This window comes from Onychostoma macrolepis, chromosome 03, assembly GCF_012432095.1.
Source record: "Onychostoma macrolepis isolate SWU-2019 chromosome 03, ASM1243209v1, whole genome shotgun sequence".
Taxonomy (NCBI): domain Eukaryota; kingdom Metazoa; phylum Chordata; class Actinopteri; order Cypriniformes; family Cyprinidae; genus Onychostoma; species Onychostoma macrolepis.
Genome location: NC_081157.1, coordinates 11,160,652 through 11,174,406, shown reverse-complemented (window position 1 = coordinate 11,174,406; position 13,755 = coordinate 11,160,652). Strand labels below are relative to the sequence as shown.

Genomic DNA, 13,755 nt, shown 5'->3' with positions numbered 1-13,755 from the left:
TCATCTCAATGAGCCTCCAGAAAAGTCACTACACGCTTTGGGGTCTCTGTAGAAAGTCTATGGACCGAAGGGAGGCAAGACTCCGCTGTCACTTTACCTGCGGGTGTCACTGTTGGACAGTGTTACTTTATAAAAGTGAGTGACTTTTAGACTTTTAATATATTTGCGCTGTTTTATTTTTGTAATATCGATTATTTTCTCATCCAATTTTGAGAAGAGGAGACACTGCCTCCCTTGCCTCCTCAAAGGTCTGAGTCAGTAAAATGATCCGAACTTCCCATCACTAGTCAAGACGCTCTCAACAACACAGCTGTAGAAGTTGTTGAGGATCTTAGGTGACATGCCAAACTTCCTCAGCCTCCTTAGGAAGTACAGCCGCTGTTGTGTTTTCTTAACCAGCTGGGTGGAGTTGAGTGTCCAGGTGAGGTCCTCGCTGATGTGGACCCCCAAGTATTTAAAGGGATAGTTCACCCAAAAATGAAAATTCTGTCATTAATTACTCACCCTGATGTCGTTCCAAACCTGTAAGACCTTCGTTCATCTTCGGAACACAAATTAAGATATTTTTGTTGGAATCTGAGAGCTCTCAGACCCTCCATAGACAGCAAGGGTCCTTATATGATCAAGGTCCAGAAACGTAGCAAGGACATCGGTAAAATAATCCATGTGACATCAGGGGTTAAACCGTAATTTTACGAAGCTACAAGAATACTTTTTGTGTGCAAAAGAAAAAAAACCTGACTTTATTCAAATTAATCTCCTCCATGTCACCCTAGCACCATTTTGGAGAGTATCCACTGAACGTAAACAGCGTATGCTCTTCTGTGTCAGCCGCACCACATGGCATATGCTGTTTGTGTCCAGTTCAATGGTTGGTTACGTCGCAATATTGGAACTACTTCTGTTTTAAACCATGAAGGCGAGCCAATGATGACTGCAGTGTTAATAATTTTAATTGTAGGCCTATAAGTCATTGTCTAAATTAATAGACCAGTTTTAAAAAAAACTTTTTAAAAACATTTTCAATGAGGAGTAAGTGAATTTGTAAAGTGAATTGAGTGGCAAATGAATTGTAATTTAATAAGAAGAATGTAACAGGCCTACATTAATTGGAAATGCTAAATCCTCTTAGGGTGAATCCCATTTCTCTGTCTTACCCCTTACCCTTAGTTTTGCGCGTTCACGTGAGAGTAAGGGCTATCCCAATTCTCGTTTTGATCGAGGGGTAGGGCTAAGGGGAAGTGGTAGATACCCCTTAAAACCAAGCATTTTCGCGAGCTTACTTGAAACCGAGGGGTACCCAGAACACACTGGCGCAACCGGCAACAATCAAGTATTTTCGGCTTAAATAATTTATTTAAAAATTACGACAGTCTTGTTTTGTGCTCTAGACAGTCCTGTACATATATATTTGCAACCATGTTCTTAATTGAAACGTTTTTTTAAAAATCGCTAGTTTGCGACGCTAACGTTACATTGCTGATTTGCACAACAGTCCCGCAGACTAGCCTTAAATGGACTCCATGCATGTCTACAGTTTTAACAAGTTTGTAAAACGATCCAAAGTTCGTGATCAACACTTGTCGGCTCTGATGATGTAGCAGACAGTTAGCGACGGTGTATGATGACGTAACCGTAACCAAGTGGTGTCTCATTTCATAGGGGTATGTTTTCACCCCTAGCGCTTACCACTCGGTTTCGAGGGACAAGGGCTAGGGGTAAGACGTAGGGGAAGGGGTAAGACAGAGAAATGGGATTCACCCTTAATATTGCCAATATTTGATGTTTTTGACAATATCTCTGGCTATCATCGACATAATATGTGCCCTGCGTGCCTGTTCACTACACCACTGGTTTACACCAGAAACACAATCCATCTATAATGCTTACAAAAATACTGTCACAGGTAGCAGATAGAACCCAAATGCATGCCAGCCAGGTTAGCGCAAAAATACTTTTAAACAAAGAGAACAAAAATACAACAAAGCAGGGCAAAACTTAAGTGGCGCACATGCCAAATTTTTTTGTTCAGTGTGAAAAGTCCTTAAGACTTACGTTAAACAATAACAATAAATAAAAGGGAGAGCAAATGGATAGTTTCAGAGATTGGGATCACACATTTACACCCTAATTAATATTGTAAAACTAGGAAATATATTTTCTTTTCAATTATTTACTGTACTGGTATGTTTACTTCTGTGTTCCAAATACAGAATTTTAAATTGGATAGTTCCGGTCCTTGATTCTGATGAAGCTGTTGTAAACACACACATACTGTACATACATACATACACACACACACACACACACACACACATATACATATATATATATATATATATATATATATACACATATACACACACACACATACATATATACATACATACACATATATATATATACATATATATATATATATATATATATATATATATATATATATATATATATATATATACATATATATATACATATATATATATATATATATATATATATATATATATATATATGGCTTCTTGGGGCTTATTGCTTTATTTTATTTCTTCTTTTCATTTTCTGCTGATGGCCCATGCCCCCCTGCAGTACCTGTGCACACCCCCTGTTGGGCACACCCCACACTTTGAGAACCACTGAAATAAATGGTGCAGACTTCTATTTATAAATTTGTATGAATTTAACATTAATCCAACATGAATGTACTCCCTCTCACTGTATTCCATGATTTGTATTAATTAATGTATTAATTAATGACCTGTATTTAAAGTAAAGAAGCTCCAGGATTCAACTGCTGAATTTCAACAGTTTGGTCAAACAGGTTCTTAATGGAAACATTCTTGTTACAGTGGGGCAAATAAGTATTTGATACTCTGCCGATTTTTCAAGTTTTCCCACTTACAAAGAATGGAGAGATCTGTAGTTTTCATCGTAGGTACACCTCAACTGTGAGGGACAGAATCTAAAAAAAAAAAAATCCAGAAAATCACATTGTATGATTTCTAAATAATTAACTTCCATTTTATTGCATGAAATAAGTATTTGATCACCTACCAACTAGCAAGAATTCTGGCTCTCACAGACCAGTTAGTTTGTCTTTAAGAAGCCCTCCTATCCTCCACTCATTACCTGTATTAATTGCACCTGTTTGAACTCATTACCTGTATACAAGACACCTGTTCACACACTCAATCAATCAGACTCCAACCTCTCCACTATGGGCAAGACCAAAGAGCTGTCAAAGGACACTAGGGACAAAATTGTAGACCTGAACAAGGCTTGGATGGGCTACAGGACAATAGGCAAACAGCCTGGTGAGAAGGCAACAACTGTTGGCAGAAGAAATGGAAGAAATTCAAGATGACTGTCAATCCCCCTTGGACTGGGGCTCCATGCAAGATCTCGCCTCGTGGAGTATCAATGATCCTGAGAAAGGTGAGGGGTCAGCCTAGAACTACACGGGAGGACCTGGTCAATGACCTGAAGAGAGCTGGGACCACAGTCTCAGCGGTTACCATTAGCAACCCACTACACCGTCATGGATTAAAATCCTGCAGCGCGCGCATGGTCCCCCTGCTCAAGCATTCAAAGTTATGCAAAAAAGTGCTGCTGGGATGTAAAAAGTCCATTAATTGGTGCTCTTTGGATGCGGGATTCTTTCGTATCGTCAAAAAACTCATAAATCCAAGGCACTCGAATAGTGTGAAAAAATTAAAAAGCCTTTATTCACATGGCTTTAGAATTTAAAAAACACCACATTTGTGCACTGACGCATTGCGGCTAAAGCCCGGCTCACACTGTGCGATTTTGGCCACGATTTGGTCGTCTGGGACAAATTTTGAAAATCCTAAAAGATTCCTATAATCCTAGGCTAAAATCTGTAGTCTTTGATCGTTGGTTTGACATGTTCACCGACAGCCGATCAATGGCCGTTGCGATCAAATTTCACCTCTGACGAAATTCTGGCAGTGTCAGAAGATTTGGCGCACAGTCCTGCAGTGTAACTACCCCTACGACGAATATCAAACTGTCTCCGTTTTTGAAGGCAAGCTATGAGCAGAATTAATGCTAGAGAATTATTATTATTATTATTAATATCAGCCATAAGCTCCGGCGCTCCCGTCCTCCACTCACATAATTCATCTGATATGTTTCTTTTGTATATAAACACTGGTTGCGCCGCTGCATTCACGTGGGTGTGTATGAATACATACACTATTCTTCTTAAACACGCCGGTATTGCCGCCGTTCGTATACTTTTCATGACAGCCAACATTTCGGTGCCGCGTGCAATGCATTTCGCAGTCACTGGACGTGTATGGGTTGATAATGTAAAACTTCGGATAAGTTTTCTTGCACGCACCCGTTTTTAACTCGTCTTGACTGTCGTACAGTCTGACATTAATGACAACTGAGATTCCATAGTGTGACATGATCATCACGTTCGTACAGTCTGACAAGTACAATCCTAAAGGACTTTTAAAAAAATCGCACAGTGTAAGCCCGGCTTAACTCGCCTTCATCAGGGTGTCAATTTACAAACACACTCAGAGTTCATTTAAACAATCAGTTCATCACATGACATGTCTCCCGAGCAGGTATCAAAACAACAGCAGAGAATTACTTATAAAAATCATAATCAATAAATTCAAATCAACTCAAAACACTGTAACAAATATTAAAGTCAAGAAAAAAACAAAAACATATAAGTCACAAAGGAATCAAAAATTATATCATAATTAAAAGAAACAAAGGAATTAATTACAAAAAAGGAGAAAAATCCAATTCTCCATTTAAACCTGGAAATGTTGTTGCTTGTTGTAAACTTTTTATCCCATCTCCTCTTCTTATTGACCTCGGAATATGTTCTATACAAACTATTTTCAATGTACTGGGGTTACCATGATTTTTTATCTCTATAATGTAAGGCCATGGGATATTGAGGATTACAGATTCATATAGCATTCTTATGTTCTGCTAGTCTCAGCTTTAATTTCCTTTTAGCCATCCTTATATAAAAACAACCACATGGACACTCCAGCCTATATATAGAATTAAGTTCTATTTTTCTATTGTATCAAATACTTATTTCATGCAATAAAATGGAAATTAATTATTTAACAATCATACAATGTGATTTTCTGAATTTTATTTAATTTTTTTAGATTCTGTCTCACAGTTGAGGTGTACCTACGATGAAAACTACAGATCTCTCCATTCTTTGTAAGTGGGAAAACTTGAAAAATCGGCAGAGTATCAAATACTTATTTGCCCCACTGTACATACTGTTAACATATTGAGATGACAAATTCCAATGACATGAAGTAAAGAATATTGGTTGAATTATCAATCTATACAAGAAATATATAGTATTTTAAAAATATATAAATAAAAGTTGCTGTATTTGATAAGTGACATTTTTATAATGACATTGGTTGTGGTTCGTGTGATTAAAAAATTATTTCAGTAGTATAATTTTATTGGTTCATGCATTTTAATTATGAAATAAACTCAATTCAAAAGAGATCAGATAATTCCTTCCTTATATATCATTTATATGTTTAATGATTCACATTTACTTGGAGTAAATTCTCAAACTTAGTAAAATTCTCCAAGTAAAGTAAGTAGCACTGCATATACTGTATGTCTTTAGTACTTCATGGTGATTTGACTTGATGTGCTTTGTCCAAGTTGTTACAAAAGATTAATTTGACAATACAAGCCCACACTTGGAATTTCAGCTCTGTAGTGAGAGATATGCATATGTAGCTACAAGCTACAGCAGAACATTATCCGATGTGTGGGTGTGTCTTTTCCTGAATTGCAAATTTGTTAAATTACAATTGTGCAAATCTGAGGGTGTGTTTTATCTTAGACTGTCCTTACTATGACTCATCCTGTTAGTAGCTATATAAGACTATTTTTCCATTCAAAATTATTTTTCACTTGGGAACATTAAAAGTTAGTGCTGCCTTACTAGTTTAACTGCAATGAAAACAATATTAATAATTTATTTGCACGAGCCCAATGTTGTTGTGATTATACATTAATATTTTATTTTTGTTCACTTTAAGGGAGGTATTCAAGTGAGAGAGAAATTAGAAGGTTCACAGAAGAGAAAGGTAAGTAAAATTTATATAGCACTTTATACAATACTGATTGTGTCAAAGCAGCTTGCAGTTTGACAATAATGCAAGAGGACAATAACAAAGGGTCATTTTTTTTCCAGTTAAAGTCAGTTGATTGATGATTCAGTGATGTCTTCATCCACTTCAGTTCTCTTCTAATAGTGTCTGTGCAATCAGCCAAGCGTCCCCAACTAAGCAAGGAACCAAAACTCCATCGGTGACAAAAATGGAAAAAGCCTTGGGAGAAACCAGGTAAGTATTAGCATTTATATACGTGTAATAATACAAATAATTATAGTCTGAACAAAACGAAAGAAATCCTACAAACAAGTGTTTCAGACAGCATTAATTAAATTGAGTTCATTGTGTTTTCATCTTGACATGATATTGGACCTTTGTGTATTACATGTTTGCAGATCTACAGATAATTCCAGACACAAAAAGAAAAAAGAAAAGAAAAAAAATCTAAATCTGCTCAAAGTTATCTCTTGGAATATTAATGGACTGAAAGAAAAACTTAAAGATACAAAAAAGACAAACCAACTGCTGACAATTTTAGGTGATTATGACATTGTTCTCCTCCAAGAGATCCACTTAGGTAAAAAGAGGTTGGGAAAAAAAGAAAAAAAGTCAGAGGACAATACGATCAAGTATTATTTATTAGATTCAGACTCTGATTCAGAGAATCAGGATGAAGAGGCATACACAACTAAAGTCATCAATTTATTTAGAACAAAAGGTTATGATGTAGAACAACTACAAGATCGGACATGCCAAGACCTTGGGGGGAGTGAAAAGAAGATTTATATGACAAATTTCTGTTCAAATAGCAGAGGTGTTGCCATTCTTGTAAATAAGCGACATACATGTCTGAAAACATTTTGTGAAGATGGAGACTATGCTTGGGTTTATGTTGAGATTGGCGATCAGAGGTACACATTTGTGAGTGCTTATTACCATCCTAAAGAAAAATCTAACCTCATGATGAGGATTCTCTGCAGCTTCCTCACACAGGGATCAAAAGCTTTTAAACGGCCTGTCATTGGTGGAGACTTTAACACAACACTTAATTACAGATTGGACAAAGCTAGCACAAAAGATAGTGCAGAGCATAAATCACGGAGAAAGAGCATCCGGGAAATCATGAAAACAGTGAATCTAATAGATGTCTGGAGAAGCAAAAATCCAGACAAGAAAGACTACACATACGCATGTAAAAAGCCTATGTCCAGATTAGACTATGTGTTCATGTTGGAGAAAGATCTGCATTGTGTAGAAAATTGTGATATATGGAAGGATGAAGATATGGTTCCAGAACTGTCTGACCACTACCCTATGAAACTCACTTTGACTATATAAAAAACTAGAAATTATATATCATATATCAGACAATTATTCTAGTGTAGTTATTATACTGATATAATCTGCGTAATTACTGTGCAAATTGATTTTATGAATGATTATATACATTGTAACCAACTGTCGCTTGTCAAATATCTAATGTCTTTTAATAGATGGATTATTAATATGTGGGTTTGGTGATGTGATTTAACTTTTCTTCATTACATTTCTATTGGTCATTTTATCATCTAGAAAAATAACTTTTTCCTGCTGTAATAAATTGAAATGGTGCCTTCACAATTTGGAAACATTGTAAAATTACTTTATAATGTACGTAATTAAATTTGTGTGTGAAAATATTTGTTTATTAAAAATAATTTTATCTACTTTTTTTTATAATTTCTTATGAAAACTGAATTAACAATGAATAAAAAAGTTGTTCAATGTAATGAAGTAACTATTGTCAATAAATTGAATCCTATTGAAAAGTAATTGTTAAACAAGTTTAAATGTTGTATGCAGGAATAAAATATGTTTTATCTGGAAATGTATTCATCCAAAATAAAATAAGTATAGTGTAAACACAGTGGCTGTGTAGTGTATTTTACAAAATATTTGAGGACTTAAGTTATAAATGTATAAAATAAAAAATAAAAATCGTACATTTCTATAAAAATGAACTAGCATAAATCAACCCGTTATTTCAAAATAACCCAAGGTTGAAACTGACCATTTGACCCAGCCATGGGTTGCAAAACAACTCTAATTGGGTTTCTTTGAACCTAGCACTTGTGTATGCTATGCTTGAAGTGGACAAAAAGAAGTGCCAAATATCGACTTCCAGCTAAATTACAGCCCCCCACATCTGTGTCAACTAGGCATGGGAAGATCCCCCGATTCGCTTGGTGCATCGGCATAAAAATGTAATGATGCGATGCATCGGTTTAAAAAGTGTGCATCGGCTACAAGTTGGCATTTATATTGCGATGGATCATTTCTAACATATTTGCATCGGTAAAAACCGATTTTTATATATATATATAAAGTAGATGCACTATAATTTAGAAAGTGACCAATAAACTGTGACCAATATTTTATATGTAGATTGATTTCTCCTCTCGAAACTGTTTCTCAAGCACGTTCCCTCATCACCGCTGAGCGTGAATATGACGCATCACAACAGCATGGAGACCCGAGGAAAAACTGGGATTAAAGTCCAAAACCTTACTTGAAATAACATAAATCAATCGGTGCTAAAGTGGTTCCATAAACGACTAATTTGTGCACGCTTATTCTTAAACAGCCTTAATGTCGATCATGGATCAAATAGATCCACCATGCATGGCAAACTGTGAATATATTTGTGCTGTTTAATGTATTTGAGACGTTGTGTTTTCCTCAGTGCATAATTGACATGTCACAGATATATTTTTCATCTGTAAATGTTAGAAAGTCATGCAAACATATCCATTTTGCTGTCGGGAGTGGGTGAGGCTTACGCGAGCGAACGAGCGCTGCTATGTGCTAAACAGACGGAGTGCAATAATTCTGAGTAAAATATACATTTCGCTCAAATATTTGTTGTTGGACATTAAATGTGTCTTTTGTAGAATTTTAAACCTACATATAAGTGTATTTTTATGATAGCAGTAACTGTAAAGGGACTAAATCAAACGGAAGCTTACAGTACTAATTGCTAAGCTCAAATGAGTTAAAGGGATGGTTCACCCAAAAATGAAAATTCTGTCATCATTTACTCACCCTCAAGTAGTTCCGAACCTGTATGAATGTGTTTGTTCTGCTGAACACAAAGGAAGATATTCTGAAGAATGTGGGAAACAGAGCAGTTCTGGGGCACCATTGACTTCCATAGTATTTTTTTTTTTTTTTCCAATGGTGCCCCAAAACAGCCTGGTTACAAAGTTTCTTCAAAATGTCTTCCTTTGTGTTCGGCAGAACAAAGACATTCATACAGGTTTTGAAATAAACCTCTTTTTTATTTATTTTATTATTCAGTTATTTTTAACTTTTAATTTAGTTATTTTAATGCTTTACAGAGTTGCCAATCATTCTTACTTTTCCAATACAAATAAGAACAATCTACCTTTTCATAACTGAATTAAAAAAGTTATGACCAGTCTTGAAGAAAAAAAAAATTAGGTGACTACATTTTTAAGACTAGTCTAACCAGTTTATGCAACCGGTAGTCTCCCAGCATAAGTTGCCACAGTGACTAAGCTTGATCTAGGCCTGTGTTAAATTTGCTTTATGGAACCAAATCATTTGAGAATGAATCAGACTAACTGAAATAAGCCTGGCGTATTTGGTTAACTTGTTTTATGAAACAGGCCTCGAGGCATTAAAAGTGATCATATTTTCTCCATTGCATCGAATCGCATTGTGTTGAATCGAATTGAATTGAAATCGGATAGCACTGCATCGTAATAGGGGTGTCGTATTGCATCACATCAGTGCTTCATATGTATCTTTAATGTATCGTATCGTTGGCTATTACTATAGTAAGCAGCTGAATTTTTTTTTAATTTACTCTACATTTTAAAGTCTCTCAAAATAATATGTATATCGATATCTCTGTGCTTAGGATCTTAACATCAACAATAGATTTAAAGCAAGAAGTTTTAACATTTATATTCAGTAGGTAAAAATCATCACAGCTTTTTAAACTTTCATTTCTGAAATATTTTCATTGTTTTTAAACCACAGTTGCAACAGTGACCAACAGAAATGTAGTTTGTCATGATGTTCATGCACGCAACCTCAGCCTAAGGGCAAACACAGCATTACAAGCTAACATGCAAAAGATACAAGCTAACTGCAACTGATCCAGAATGCAGCAGCGAGAGTAGTCTTTAATGAGCCAAAAAAGCTCATTGTTACCCCTCTCTTCATCAGGTTACACTGGCTACCAATAGCCGCTCGCATCAAATTCAAGGTACTGATGTTTGCCTACTAGACAACAACTGGCGCTGCACCAATATACCTAAACTCACTAGTTCAAACTTATGCGCCCTCCAGAAGCTTGGTTTCTGCAAGTGAACGACGCCTTGTGGTGCCATCACAAAGAGGTACCAAATCCCTCTCACGGACCTTTTCCTGGACTGTGCCCAGCTGGTGGAATGACCTCCTGATCTCAATTTGAACAGCTGAGTTTTTAGCCATTTTCTAAAGACACATCTTTTTCACCAGCACCTCACCAACTAATACTAACACTTACCTATTCTATTCTATTCTATTTATAAAAAAAACTAAACAAAACAAAAAACCTAGCTTTATGTACTGTGCCGGGCTAACTGAGACTTGTCATGGCACTTGTATACTGCTACACTCTCGATGGTCTGATTGCTTCTGTTGTTCTCCTCATTTGTACGTAGCTTTGGATAAAAGCGTCTGCTAAATGCTTAAATGTAAATGTAAAAGAGACATGCAAACAATATGCAAACTCATTGATAACAACCTGAAGATATCCAAGCATCTCAGAACAGACTGATTTGAGAAAGGGCATTTTAAAATAGGGGTTTAAAAAAAAAAAAAACTGGGTGGATTTTTTTATCATTATAGGATGGATGTGTACACACACTTCCAACACACATTTATGTTCAAACAACAACAAAAGTAAATTTTGCATCCGATGACCCCTTTAACTAAAAATTATGTTTGCTTAGGCATATATTAAATATCATACATTCTTGTTGCAGCATTGAACATCATACATTCTAGATCAGGAGATTCAGTTCCTGGAGGGCCGGAGCCCTGTGGAGTTTAGATGCAACCCTAATTAAACACACCTAATCCAGCTAATCAAGTCCTTCAAGCTTATTTGAAAACTACATGGTCTGTGTGTTGGAGCAGGGTTGGAGAATCACAATAACCGTTTGTACTGTAGAAAACACAGTAGCCTATTATGCACTGTACAGATTGACAACACATTGCACTGGAAGCAGGGCTGCCAGCCAATTACAGTACGTTACCCTGATCTTGTTGATATTCTGTTACATATTTGCAGTGAATAAACAATACTGTATTCTTTAATAACAAATTAAAAAATCTTCAGAAGGTCCAAAAGACACATCTGTAGCAAAATGTGAAGAAACATATTAATTTAAAGGTTTTCCACTATATATCTTCAGTTTCAGTGCCTACCCAAAATTATTGATGCTAATTTTTATTATTTTATGTTTGAAACAGCTTAATAAAATTCATGTAAGATACCCTGGTGTCATTATACTGTGAAATCTTTCATTTCTTGTTAATTTCTCAGATGGTAATTAAGGAATGTAACATGGGTTTTGTTTCTTGTTCATTGTTTTCATGTTGTATGGAAGTTTAACGTGTAGTTCTTAATCTGTAGCAACCGCTACAGATTGTCCAGGCAGAACAATAAATCACTCGGTTCATGTCCACAATAAACTTCTTTATGTGCTTAGGATCTTACAATAGATTTAAAGCAAGAAGTTTTAACATTTATATTCAGTAGGTAAAAATCATCAGTTTTTGAAACGTGCATTGTGGAAATATTTTTGTTGTTTTTAAACAACAGTTGCAACAGTGACAAACAGAAATGTAGTTTGTCATGATGTTCATGCACGCAACCTCAGCCTAAGGGCAAACACAGCATTAAAAGCTAACATGCAAAAGAGACACGCAAACAATCTGCAAACTCATTGATAACAACCTGAAGATATCCAAACATACATCCAACTCACTTTGAATAAAAAACTGTGTGTCTCTTGCTTTCACTTTCTTGTACTTTTACTTTAATTTTTGATTTAGTATATTTAAATTACTTTATTTAAATTATTTATTATATTTATTTATTATAAAGATAAGGACGAAGTTATACAGTATATGAGTCCAGCAGATGTAAGTTTCTTTAGATTTATATACATATTCACTTCAAATCGACTATCAGATAAAGCAAAGTTAAATATCTCCTCACAATATTTAAACAGTTATATGTACAGTCTTATTTATCGTGTTTTATGTTGGAATGGATGTGTGATCGAGATTACGTGCACATTAAGCACTTCAAAGGAATAAGCGAACATTTAGTATTGCAATATAACGTTAAGGTCGCTGCACACTGAGTCCGAAATTTTCGTATGCGTTTTTTTGTATTCGAAATCCTAAAAATTTTAGCTTGTAGTTTGAACTTTAAATAAACAGTAGTTTTTAAAGCTTGAAGCTGAAAATTTTAAGGTCATGCAGTCTATCACATAGATAGACAGAAAAGATAGATAAGAAATATTAGGTAGAATGGAAGCTCAACACACTTAAAGACTGTTTCCATCGACTGGAACAAGATTCTAGTCTTTGACAGTCAGATAGGAGCACAAACCTAATGATTGAGTAAGTCCATTACATGACACACTCAACGACTGGTGAATCACGACTGGACAAATTCTGCCAAACCAAAAAAAATTTAATAAATCTCACAATAACTTAACTCCGCAAGATATTGTACCAAAACAAACAGAGACGTCAACATACATCTGGTAGTATTTATTTGCTGTGCAAATTGTGCAGAAAAAAATAGCAGTATACGATTATTGTAATGGAGTGAACAGAGGAAGCGTGCAGACCCATATGCAAGCTTTATTTAAAAGATGTGGTCAAAAACACAAGCAGGGTCGAAACACCAGCAAACAGGTATGGCACGGGCAAAACACAAGAATAGTTCAAGGACAGATGTGATCAGGCTCCAGCGAACAATATCCAACAGGGCAAGGCAAAGAGAGATAATCCAAGTACACAGCAATAGTGCTCCAGGCAGGGGCAAACAGAGTCCAAATGGCAAGACGAAAGGGGAAATCCGAAATACACAGGCTAGAATTAGAACACTGGAGAAACAGGCAAGGCAAGACTAAAGCCTAGTTCACACTACACGACTTTACACGTCGGCAGATCGCTGTGCTGTTCAGACTACATGACTTGATTGTCTGTCTTTAAGTCGTTGTGGTGTTCACACTACATGACTCTGTGTAAATGATTCGCAACCAGGGGTTACACACTACACGAGCTGACAACAACTCTGTCACCCAACGACTCGATTCGGTCCCTAAACCACGTTTTGTCATGAAAACATGCGAGAATTGACAGTTTGCAAAGAGCTTGATTGACATGCGATCTGACCAATCAGAAGGCTTATATTATGTGCAGCCGCTGCTGCCTGTCTTCATAGAAATACATGTTAAAACGGGGTAAAAAACTTTTTCAATATAACTAAATATAAATATGTGCAGAGGGTTAAGCTGTGCTGTTGTTGGCT

General features: G+C 35.8%; 1 protein-coding gene across 11 annotated transcripts in view; it reads left to right on the top strand.

The window, feature by feature from the left end:
* Positions 1–7,701, top strand: part of LOC131536700 (uncharacterized) — a 10,945-nt gene extending 3,244 nt beyond the window's left edge. Inside the window, exons 1-4 of one of the 11 annotated variants that reach the window (XM_058769751.1) lie at positions 3,412–3,435; positions 5,166–5,223; positions 6,075–6,122; positions 6,291–7,701. In XM_058769751.1, the coding sequence (XP_058625734.1) occupies positions 6,510–7,487 (978 nt within the window). In that variant the 5' untranslated portion in view covers positions 3,412–3,435; positions 5,166–5,223; positions 6,075–6,122; positions 6,291–6,509 and the 3' untranslated portion in view covers positions 7,488–7,701. Of the gene's footprint in view, positions 1–3,411; positions 3,436–3,659; positions 5,224–5,342 lie in introns of those variants that run through there. The other 10 variants (XM_058769757.1, XM_058769749.1, XM_058769752.1 and 7 more) reach the window with 10 other exon arrangements.
* Positions 7,702–13,755: the final 6,054 nt, after the last annotated feature.